Source organism: Antechinus flavipes, chromosome 2 (assembly GCF_016432865.1).
Source record: "Antechinus flavipes isolate AdamAnt ecotype Samford, QLD, Australia chromosome 2, AdamAnt_v2, whole genome shotgun sequence".
In the NCBI taxonomy this organism is placed as follows: domain Eukaryota; kingdom Metazoa; phylum Chordata; class Mammalia; order Dasyuromorphia; family Dasyuridae; genus Antechinus; species Antechinus flavipes.
The window spans coordinates 259,987,057-259,999,418 of record NC_067399.1 but is presented as its reverse complement, the minus strand read 5'-3'; the positions used below and the strand labels follow the sequence as shown (position 1 = coordinate 259,999,418).

Sequence of the window (12,362 nt, the reverse complement as noted above, 5' to 3'; positions counted from 1 at the left end):
AAGAAATACAATATCTGCATCTAGAGAAAAACTGATAAATGAAGTATATATAGAATAATTTTACAGATATATATATATATATATATATATATATATATATATTTACGTCTAATAGTTGCCATCTCTAGGGAGGGGCTAGGAAAAAAAGGGAAAATAAATTTACACGATAACTTTATTGTGTATTTGGAAGGAATAACAATTTGTGCATAGATTTGCAGTTTCATGTGCAATCATCTTTTTATTGTACTGTTATGAAAATGCTTGTTTTATTCCATAAATTAATTTTCTTTATAAAAAGGGCTTCAGTAGTCCTCTAGTCTAACCTCCTTCCTCTTTCTCCTCTAACACAAATGAAGTAACTAAGGTCTAGCGAGATTAAATGATTTGTCTAAAATCACATGCATAGTTAAGTGGGAGGGTGAGGATTTGAATACAGGTCCCCTAATTTTAAGTTGATCATTCCACTCTACAATTGTAAAACTATGTGGTTTCCCTGGCCAGGTACATTTATGAAGATAGATGGGACTGGGTCTGGACCAATGATTTCACTGGTATAGGAATGGCTTCCTTAAAGAGACTAGTCCCTTTACCCAAGCAGATCAGTACCTCCTTTGTTCTTGAAGAGGTCCATGACATCAGGGAGCTGATGTCATGACATGTAAGTGAGCTGGATTTAAATGAGAGGGCTGTGCAAGGTCTCCTGCCTTACTTTCCCCACCAGACCTATCTGAGTCCAGTGACCAGATATAGATCAGGGCGCCCAGGATGAAATCAGAGACTATGGCTCGTTTTAAGCTAAAGTCTTCCACAGGTCAGTTTAACTGTGGTGGAGCCCATTCAGTGATTAAGGCAAAGTGGCAATTGATGCAAAGAATCTCCTCTTTCCCTTAGTCCAAACAAACAAATAAATAAATCTGGGAGGGAAAGACCTTCAGGGTTTCTGTTTAAAGCAAAAATGATTGCTATTTACATTCAATCTGAGTCAATCAGGAACCAAAAAGTTGCCTGGGGCTCTGAGAGGTCAAGTACCCAGGAACTCTCAGTCACTATGAGAGATGTTCCTAAAAACTGAAGGCCACTAGAATAAAAAGACTAATATACAAAATACTTTTGGTATCTCCCCTAACAATAAGTTCTAGGTACCAGTTCTAAAGTCCTCTGGCTTCCTATCTTGGAACACTACTTGCCAAGCTGCAAAGCCTCGAGGACCCCCTCACAAGGTCTTCCCTATTACAATTCCTGAAATCTTTGTTAGCATATCCTCAAATCCCCCTCTAATAATATTCTCAGTGCCCTTGTTATAATACTCCCTATGTATGCCTATAAAGCCCCAAGGGTCTGCTCTTATAATCTCAGTGTCCTTGATACAACCCAATGTGTTCCCTTCTTATATTACTTTTCCCATTATTATAGCTCAGAATCATCCTGCTATAACTCTCAGTAGGAGATATTGTATGGCTAAACAGGAGGGGTTTTTGAGAAAGGGTGGTCTTATTATCCTTTCAGCTCAAAGAAGGGTGTATTTCCAGTCCTTCACACTGCAGAAATCATTGGCTCACAAAACACACTGCGGGTCTGCTCTTGGCCAGTTTTCTTGATCTGAGAATCATGGCTATTGGTGGGGGCTCACTCTTGGAGAATCTGCCCCTTCCTCACTGTGCCCACTCCCTCTCATCTCTGAAGGTCAGCTTGGCCAGACAGAAATAGCATCTGAGCTCATTTCCCAGAAATGGGGGGTGGGAGGGAGGAGAGGAGTGTCTAAGATGAATCATTCCAATTGAGGTGGGGAGCAGGACCTACCACTTGGTCTGCTCAACTAACTAAGGTTACTTGCAGTAACCAGTATGATTGTGAAGTCCCAGGAAACAATGCTAATTAAAGAAGCCTTTAAGGTGGGCGTTCTTGTGTCTTGGTCCAGTTGCATATACCCTTGTGTTGCAAGGTTAATAATTTAACAGCAAACATCTAGTCCATCCATACCCAGAAATAGCAGAAGTCTTTATTTTTCAAAATTTAAGAAAATAAGATAAGGTTTGGAGCAGAGCCTTTTAAAAAAACAAACTTATTTATTCATAGTCTTTTACTTTAATCTGGAGCTTCCACCTACTTTTCTCAATCACCCAACCCTCAGGGCAGTATTCTAGACCAGAATTACAATACCTGTTTTTTGGACTAGGAAACTGGGGGTTGGTCTCACAGACTTGGCCAAAAATGCACAGAAATCACCCCAAGGGCAAGACAGGCAGAAGGTACTCCAGATCTCGAACTTGGCCTAAACTGCATTGCAGGGGACACGAAGAGGTTTTAGGCTGGGTGTAATCCTGGCTGGAAGAGGTGGACAGAGGGCTGCCTGCCCACTGCGATGCAGACACGGGTGTGTCCATCTCCTTGTGGACTCAAAGGGGGAGAATACAGGAAATAAACAATTCATGTAGTAACACTGGAGACTGGCAAAAATCCATGTTGTTCTTTTAAATTCAACCCTCCCAAACATTAATCGTTGGAAATATCTTCCTGAAGGTAATCCTCTCAAAAAATGTCCTCACTTAAAGATAAAGGTGGCCTCCCCCTGGAGCTGATCTGAAGCTGAGCATCCTATACATCAGATGCAATCTCTATGGGTGTGCTGGCTCGTCTCTCCCCTCCCTTCTGCATATCAACCCTGAGTCACCCGTGACAACAGCTTCTCCAGCCTTCCTCTCTCCCTCCACCTCCAAGCACCAGCCAAACATCTGCCTGGGTGGAGATTAGAGTACAGAGATTCGGGCCAATGTGCACTGCGGATTCCTGCAGCCTGGGACTCTCCCTCTCCACAGAGGGAAAATGAGAGAGATGGGATGGAGTAGCAACGTGTGCAGAGTGTAGAAAAAGCCTACCCGGAAGGGGAAGCTCCGAATGGAGTTAATAAAATGCTGTGCAGGTGACACATACACAGGCATGTACCCCCAGTATTCACTCTCAATGTGGTTCTTGTTTGGGAAAGTTAATATCGATTCTTAATTAAGGAATGCTGGATTTGAATCCCTCTGCCTTTCTACTTTTTCCTACAACCTCCACTCCTAGCTCAAAATAATTCATTTTCTTGAGGTGGATTTCTCCAAGAAGGGCTCCATAAGGAACACTCTCCACATATGCCCTTGCCCCTTTGTCAAGGTAACCATTCATTCTTCATGTTTCTGGGACTGTAAGCTATAGAATGTGCATGTGGGCCAGGGATCGGCCAGGGACTCACCCCAAAGAGAAATGAGCCTCAGCAATGGCTGGTTATCCAGGATATATTTTATTACAAACTTTTTTCTTATTTTTTTAAAAACAAATAATGAATGCCAATGGCTCTCCCAAGACAGGCCCAGAGAGATAAAGATGGCATCTCTCTCTCTCTTTTTCTCTCCCCCTTCTCCCCAAAGTTATACAAGTACCACAGTGAGAACCATATGCATGCTGGGTATCTCTGGAGTTTGAAATTAGGAGCTTCTTCTCCAGGATTTATTTTTCCCTTTCACTGAGTCCAATCTCTGCTTCCCAACCCCAAGGCTCTCCATTAGTCAAGTCTTATCTGCTTTTCTATGATACAGGACTGCTGCCCTCCATGGAGAGATTAGACTTCATCCCCATCCCACAGGAAAGGGTTACCTGAGTAGTTCAGTCAATATTGTCATCCCTGAATCTCAGAGGCCACAGTAAGGAAAGAGTCTGGCTCAAGACAAAGATGGAAAGGGACAAATGAGAGAATCAGGTGGAGAGTTGGGTTTGCTAAAGGTTAGGATGTGCCACGCCATGACACACATATCAGATATGGGCTTCTAATTAATTACCTGGCTGTGTCTTCCCCAAACTTTCACTAGAAGTTTCCCCGAGCCCATAACAAGCCATACTGATACCAGGTCAGACAGATGTATGGACTAAGGTTTGGGAGGCATTCTGGGTTACAGGGATCTCTAGCGCTAGAGGCCTTAGGCTAGGTTTGGTGAGAATCATTGTTATCACCTCTGTCAGTATCTACTTTTCATACAATACTTCTCAATAATGAGAAGAGATTTCCCCAAGCTGAGGAGGGGAAAACCCAAGTTACCTAAGTTATTCCTCTGCTCTAGTCTCTTCCTTCCCTAAGTCAGTCCATCCATACAACACAACCCCCCATCCCCAAATGCCAGGAAGAGGCAGTGAATTGTCCTATCTGATAAAAATTAGGCTGGAAGGGCAGACAATCCTGCTGTTTTTAGAACACTAGGAAGGGATAGCAGTGCTGCGGACCATAAAAAGGACAGGATCTGACCCATCCCAGCCAGGCAACTAATTTAGATGGCACTTTGTGTCTTGAAAGGTCGAGCAAACCAAAAAAGCATGATCAAGGAAATAAATATGATCATGATGAAAAGCAGAAGTAAGATTATCCAAACAGCATGCTCTGTGCTCTTATGGAAACGTATCTGGCCGGGTGGAATCATGTTGGTCAGGTTCAGCATATAACCTAGTGCCCAGCCAATAGATGTGTCTCCAGCCTAAAAAGAAAGGATGAAGAATCAACAATCAGACTCTGGGTCAAGGAGTTTTCTGAAACACTCTCACAGCCCTCATCTCCCTTAATAGAGTGAGCAAATAGCCATCCCAATTCTAATTTCTTTTTCTGCCCAAGTCTCTGGACATATACTTTCAGAAGGAGCCCAAGCCATATATCCCCTTTAATTCCTCTTGGTCTAATAAGTTGAAGACTGGAAGGGTAAGAATAGTGTGGGGACACAAGTGCTAATGAGGCAAAGAACACCAAGGTAGGCTGTTCTTACCTGGTGATATCCAAGCTATAGCCACAATATATATATAGCCTCAAGGAGCTAACTTTAAGAAAGCCCTTCTCTCTCCTCCCATCTTCTGCCTTCCACCCTGTCACCCTCCCTTCTTCTACTCTTTTTCCCTTTCAAAGTTTCACACATCACCATCCCCAATCTAATGCATACCTTCTTCTGGAAAGCAATTCTGGGAAAGGTATGTTCATCAAATCTGTAGCCTTGAACAAGGAGCTGATATATAAAGGTGGCAGAGGCACAGTAATCTGCCAGTCGGGACTTCTGACTAGGGGCTAGCTCCAGCAGCTGGGGATGGGGAACAGAAGAACATTCAACAGAGCCATTGTTCAGAGCCTTGACTCCCCACCCCTATTCCTTTTCCCAGCAAATGTCTTATTTTATAATCAGAAATTCAGATTTTATGGGAACATTGTATATTTTGTCATCTAACTCTTCCCTCTTATCTCCTCCTCTCTTCCACCTCCAAAATATTATAGATGAGGAAACAAGAGTCCCAGAGAAAGAACAGCAGCTGGTTCCTAACACTTGATTAGATTACAGGTAAGATATCCAGATTCCCAAATTCTGTCTTTTTCCTACTAGATCAAAACCCACAAGGAGGCTAGCCAGAAATCTGCCCTTTATTAAAGGAGGCCACAGAGGGACAAGAAAGAATTCAGTTAGATGGCCTTTGGGAGACCAATACATTAACATTTGTGTGTGAGGCTTCCATGCCTTCAAGCTGGGGTGGGGGTAGGAGTGCCGAGCTGGCAAATTAACATTTTGACAGAAAGAGGAAGTTTGGGTCTCCAAGACAAAAAAAAAAAAAAAGCACTTATAGGGAAATTTAAACAAAGGATGATTTGAAAAATGCTGAAAGGATCTTTAATCCTATATTAGCTCAGACTAGGTACAAGTAATAATCAGTTATAATCTAATTAACCACAGAATATAGTGTAAGATCAAAAAAGCCTTACCTCTGGGGAGTCAGGAGTTCTTTTTAATCCTGGTTCTAACATTAACTCAGTGTAGTTTGGAAAGGTTAAAAAATTGCAGGATCTCAAGAATTGGAAAGTGGCTCTAGACAAACCCAAGGACCCCAGCTTTTGGGATAAGAACTCACTATTTGACAAAAACTGCTGGGAAAATTGGAAACTAGTATGGCAGAAACTAGGCATTGACCCACACTTAACACCATACACCAAGATAAGGTCAAAATGGGTTCATAACCTAGGCATAAAGAATGAGATTATAAATAAATTAGAAGAGCATAGGATAGTTTACCTCTCAGACCTGTGGAAGAGGAAGGAATTTATGACTAAAGAAAAACTAGAGATCATTATTGATCACAAAATAGAAAATTTTGATTATATCAAATTGAAAAGTTTTTGTACACCCAAACTAATGCAGACAAGATTAGAAGGGAAACAACAAACTGGGAAAGCATTTTTACAGTCAAAGGTTCTGATAAAGGCCTCATTTCCAAAATATATAGAGAGAATTGACTCTAATTTATAAGAAATCAAGCCATTCTCCAATTGATAAATGGTCAAAGGATATGAACAGACAATTCTCAGTTGAAGAAATTGAAACTATTTCTAGCCATATGAAAAGATGCTCCAAGTCATTATTAATCAGAGGAATGCAAATTAAGACAACTCTGAGATACCACTATACACCTATCCGACTGACTAGAATGACAGGGAAAGATAATGCGGAATGTTGGAGGGGATGTGGGAAAATTGGGACACTGATACATTGGTGGAGGAATTGTGAATACATGCAGCTATTCTGGAGAGTGATTTGGAACTATGCTCAAAAGTTATCAAACTGTGCATACCCTTTGATCCAGCAGTGTTACTATTGGGCTTATATCCCAAAGAGATCTTAAAGAAGGGAAAGGGATCCACAAGTGCAAAAATGTTTGTAGCAGCCCTGTTTGTAGTGGCCAGAAACTGGAAACTGAGTGGATGCCCATCAATTAGAGAATGGCTGAATAAATTATGGTATATGAATGTTATGGAATATTATTGTTCTGTAAGAAATGACCAACAGGATGATTTCAGAGAGGCCTGAAGTGACTTACATGAACTGATGCTGAGTGAAATGAGCAAGACCAGGAGATCATTATATACTTCAACAACAATACTATATGATGATCAATTCTGATGGATGTGACCCTCTTCAACAATGAGATGAACCAATTCAATTCCAATAGAGCAGTAATGAATTGAACCAGCTACACCCAGTGAAAGAACTCTGGGAGATGACTATGAATCACTACATAGAATTCCCAATCCCTCTATTTTTGTCCGCCTGCATTTTTGATTTCCTTCACAGGTTAATTGTATACTATTTCAAAATCCGATTTTTTTTGTACTGCAAAATAACTGTATGGACATGTATACTTATATCGTATTTAACTTATACTTTAACATATTTAACATGCCAATGTCAACCTGCCATTTGGGGAAGGAGGTGGAAGGAAAGAGGGAAAAATTGGAACAAAAGATTTTGCAATTGTCAATGCTATAAAATTACCCATGCATATAACTTGTAAATAAAAAGTTATAATAAAGAAAAAAAAAAAGGAAATTGGCTCTAGAGGTCAACTAGTCCAATCCATAAACTGAAATTTTAATCTCTTCAAGTTACTCTACCTCTCTGAATTTCAGTTACCTCCTCTATGAAGTAGACCTTAGTGTCTTTGCTTCCCTTTGGAGTGGAATACCAAGTGCTTGAGAAAATACTAATGAAACTAAAGATTTGTCAAACTACAATCTTGGATTATTCCTATGTACCTCTTCCACTCCTATCCATGGGTTGCTGAAAGGAGCAGATGGAAATCACAGGATGAAATTAACAGTGTTTACTACAACTTTATATTATCTAATCTCAATTGGACCCTCTCATCAACAAGGGAATTCTTTTACTCCTCTCTGATTCTCCATCCCACTTCCCACATAAGCTGTTCCAAACTTTCCTTTCTTTTCCCAAGCTTCCCACTTCTCTCTCTCTTAGGTAAGGACCTCAAGGTTTACTTTTCTGAGTTGAAGCTCCTTTATATCTCAAAAACTTCTAGACATTTAATCCTCATGTTCTCCTCCCTTGCTTCATTCAGTCCCTGGAGAAGATGACCCTTCTTCTAAACAAGCCTAGTCCCTCTAGAGATGCATTCAGTTTCCCTCCAGTCTTCTTCAGCAAATCAACTTCACAATAATCTTCCTCAAATCTTAGATTTCACTCTATCTACTGATTCCTTTCTGGCTGCTTACAAAAACATTCAACCCTCCACCTTCCAAAAACAAACAAACAAACTCTTCCTAGACCCTAGTTTTTGTTGAATCTTTTCTATGTCTGATCCTCCTAACCTCATTTGGGCAAAGATACTAGAGTAGTTCACCATTTTCTTTTCCAACTCATTTTTCAGATGAGCAACTGAGGCAAACAGGATTAAGTGACTTGGTGTACACCATACAAATATGAGCCCAAATTTGAACTCAGGTTCTCCCGACTCAAACTTTTAGCATTCTATCCACTGCATGATCCAAATGCCATTACTAGACCCTACTCTATTTTCAAGCAATCTCTCCTCCCTTTCATATTAGCACTCTGTGTCTCCACTTCTTTCACTCACTTCTCAACCCTTTGTAATCCAGCTATCACACTCAGCTGAAACTACTGCTGTGGTCAGCTAGGTGGCACAGTAGATACGGTGCTGGGCTTACGAGTCACAAAGATTTCATGAGTTCAAATCCAACTTTCAGACATTTGCTAGCTCTGTGACCCTGAGCAAGATACTTAACTCTGTTTTTTGCCTCAGTTTCTTTACCTGTAAAAGGAGCTGGACAAGGGAAATGACAAACCATTCTAGTATCTCTTCCAAGAGAACCCCAAATGGAGTTACAAGGAGTTGAATCTGACTTAACAACAGCATCTAGCTGAAACAAAGTTTCTCCAAAGTTACCAAAGTTCTCTTAACTAGTTGACAAATCTAATGATCTTTTCTCACTCATCATCCCTCTTGCTTTCTCTGAAGTATTTGGCACTGTTAACCACTATCTCCTACTGGATACTCTCTCTTCTTTAGAGTTTCCCTACTTATCTGATCCCTTCTCAGTTTTCCTTGTTGGTTCATTTTTTTTTTTTTATCATACTTTCTGATCATTGGAAAACTTCTATTATCTCTTTACATTCTTTCACTTGGTAACCTCATCAGTTCTCATGGATTTAATGATCTTTTCTCTGAAAAACATTCCTAAATATATAAATCCAACCATGTTCTCTTTTGAGAGGGAGACCTTTCAGCTGCCTACTGAATATTTCATTTTTTGTTTTGGGGTTAAGTGACTTGCTAAGGTCAAACAGTTAGAAAGTATCTGAGGTTGACTTTGAACCCAGGTCCTCCTGAATTTAGGGGAAGTGTTCTATCCACTGATCCATCTAGCTACCCCCTTATTGAATATTTTAAAATAGATATTTCATAGTTTATTATGCTATTTTCATTTTCTTCTTTTACAACATAATATGGAAATATGTCTTACAGGATTGCTCATATAGAACCAATGTCAATTATTTAATGTTTGAGGAAGAGGGAATAAGGGAGACAATTCAGAACTCTTACTGAGGGAGGGAGACAATTCAGAATTCAAAATTTTTGAAAATAAATGTTAAAATTTGTCTTTATATATACTTGGAGAAAATAAAATGCTATTTTAAAAAACCTATTCTTTTCACTCTACTCATAAGGCCACTATATTAGTTAAAGTCCTCATCACTTCTGGATTACTGCATTAGCTTCTTAAAATGTCTTTCATTGCCAAGTCTCTCTTCTTCACTCTAATGTACATACAACTACCAAAGTGTTGTCCTAAAGTGAAATCTGACCCTTTCACTTCCTATTCTAAACAAATGCCTTTAGCATCAAATATAAGCTACTGTATTTAGCTTTATATAGCCTCATTGAAACTAGGAATTTGGGGACATATATAACAAACATTGAAAGAGGCCAAGTCATGAAGAGCTTTGAAACTAGGAATTTGGGGACATATATAACAAACATTGAAAGAGGCCAAGTCATGAAGAGCTTTGAAAGCTAAATACAGTAGCTTATATTTGATGCTAAAGGCATTTGTTTAGAAGAATTTATTGAATTAGGAAGTGAAAGGGTCAGATTTCACTTTAGGACAACACTTTGGTAGTTGTATATATATATGTATATGTGTGTGTATATATATGAGTGTGTATATATACAGATGTATAGATGTACACATGTTTACGTGATAAAGGATAATAACTTCTGGAGTATAAATGTTACAAATTTACAAAATAGTTTTTAAAAACTTATTTATTAAAAAAACTTAATTATTTTAATTTTCCCATTTATGTAATTTTATGAATTTTTAATAATCAATTTTAAACTATTTTAGCAAGGTAGGGTATTCAACCATGATATCTATTGTGTGCTGTAATTTCTTTATGGTACTTTCTCAAAGCCAGAATAATGTTGCTTTTGCTTGGTCTCTTTGGTTACCTGATCTATCCCATTAGACTTTTCTCTGAGGAAGTTGCATCAGATGTGTCATAAAGAAATCAAATCCTTTGTGACACTTCTCAACAATGAGAGGATTCACAATGCAGATCAATTACAATGATCTTGTGATGAAGAGAGCCATCTACACCCAGAGAGAGGACTGTGGGAACTGAGTGTGGATCATAACATAGCATTCTTACTTTTTGTTGTTGTTTACTTGCACTTTATTTTTTTCTCATTTTTCCCCCTTTTTGATTTGATTTTTCTTGTGCAACAAGATAATTATATAAATATGTATGCATATGTTGGACTTAACATATTTTTTTTACCATGTTTAACACATATATTAGATTACTTATTATCTAGGGGAGGGGGTAGGGAGGAGAGAAAAATTATCCATGCCTATCTTTTGAAAAGTAAAAGCTTTAATAATAATAATAAAAAGAAATCAAGTCCTTGTTCTTTGGATGATCTTAAGGTTAAAATTACAAATGCAATTCTTTCAATCAGTGAGCAGTAGCTGATGAAGTTGTCTACCATGTTTGAAATCAACTAGTGTCTTGGCAAAAGATGGTAGTTATGTTAAATTTTAACAAGAAACATTCAATATTTAAAAAACAAATAATCTTTCTAGTTGTGTGGCTGTTTGTGTGTGTGTGTGTGTGTGTGTGTGTGTAAAATACGTCAGACACTTACTAACTCTGTCTGGGCAAGTCACTTTACCCTATTTGCTTCATCTTCTCATCTGTAAACTGAGCTGGAGAAGGAAATGGTAAACCACCTTACTACCTCTGTTAAAGAGACTCCAATTGCTGAAAAGGACTGGAAATTTTTTGCTAAGTTTGTAGCATTTATACTTCTAAGTTTTTTAAAATTTAAAACTGCACTAAGACTTTTGGGACCCCCTGTATGTTATTTGCCTCCCTGTATTTCATAACACGCCTTCTTTCTGTTCTTCAAATAGATAACTACATTAAGCTCCTGGACTTTGTAATGGCTATCCCCCAAACCTGGACAGCTTTTCCCACCCCAACTCCTTCTCTTAGAATTCCTGGTTTCCTTTAATCCTATTCAAATGATACTTTCTCCAAAAAGCTACTGATCCCTTTCCCCTAGTAATGAGTTAGAAGAATCCTCCCCAAAGCCACAGGCCCCCATTTACATTTTATTTTGTACATTCTAATTTACATATTATCTCTTCAATGGAATGTAAGCTCCCAGAAAGAAAGAACTACAACATTTTTGCCTCAGTAAGGCCACCACCTAGCCTTGCCTCTGGCATAAAGGAGGTGCTTAAATTGCAGTTTAAATAATAGAGAAGAGATAAAGCATTCAGTGGACCTCTGGGAACCATCATGAGTAAGAGGATGCTCCTTCAATTCATCTTCTAAGCTAGTCTAGGAAATTCTATTCCTTCAACTGAGGGATATCTAGTATCTGGGCTGAATTAAGAATTTCTTGTTGTCTCTCACATGAATGGGATGAAGGGCTGGGAGCAGGAGGGTGGGCCAAAAATATTATCTCGCTCTTGACCTTCAATTCTATCCAAGATGGAATTGAGAAGTTGAAATTATTGACAGAGATGGAAATGATTGATAGAGATATATTGTTAACACCCTGTCTGTGGCCACAAGATTTTGCACATACAATCTTGTACCCTCTGTGCAGACATCAAAAAGGCCTTACCTTTTCCCATGACTCATTGCACAAAGCCTTGGCTGCAGTCCTCAGCTCCGTTGTAGAGGTCACAGGCAGCTTCATCACTTTCTGAAGGAAGTCCACAGTGTAGTAGAATGCAGAGAAGGCCTAAGGACAAGTACAGGATATAGGAGTAGGATAAGGATACAGTTGTTCCTCATCCTTCTACTTGCCTACCTTCAGTTGTTACAGCCACCCCATCTCCAGTCCCTATGATCTCAATGCCCTCAACTACCACATTCTCTCATTACTGTTCAAGTCCACTATGTCCCTACCCTTCAAGATTCCCTAATAGATCATCCCTGTTCATCTTGGGTCAATGATTTTCAGAGACACCTCTATGGAGG

At 39.2% G+C, this 12,362-nt stretch overlaps 1 protein-coding gene across 1 annotated transcript in view; it reads right to left on the bottom strand.

Annotated features, from left to right (window-relative positions):
- Positions 1–3,261: 3,261 nt before the first annotated feature.
- Positions 3,262–12,362, bottom strand: part of ENTPD2 (ectonucleoside triphosphate diphosphohydrolase 2) — a 28,175-nt gene continuing 19,074 nt past the window's right edge. The window contains exons 7-9 of the mRNA XM_051976923.1: positions 12,004–12,123; positions 4,956–5,090; positions 3,262–4,502 (exon numbers count right to left, since the gene is read on the bottom strand). Of these exons, the coding sequence (XP_051832883.1) occupies positions 4,299–4,502; positions 4,956–5,090; positions 12,004–12,123 (459 nt within the window). The 3' untranslated portion in view covers positions 3,262–4,298. The remainder of the gene's footprint in view (positions 4,503–4,955; positions 5,091–12,003; positions 12,124–12,362) is intronic.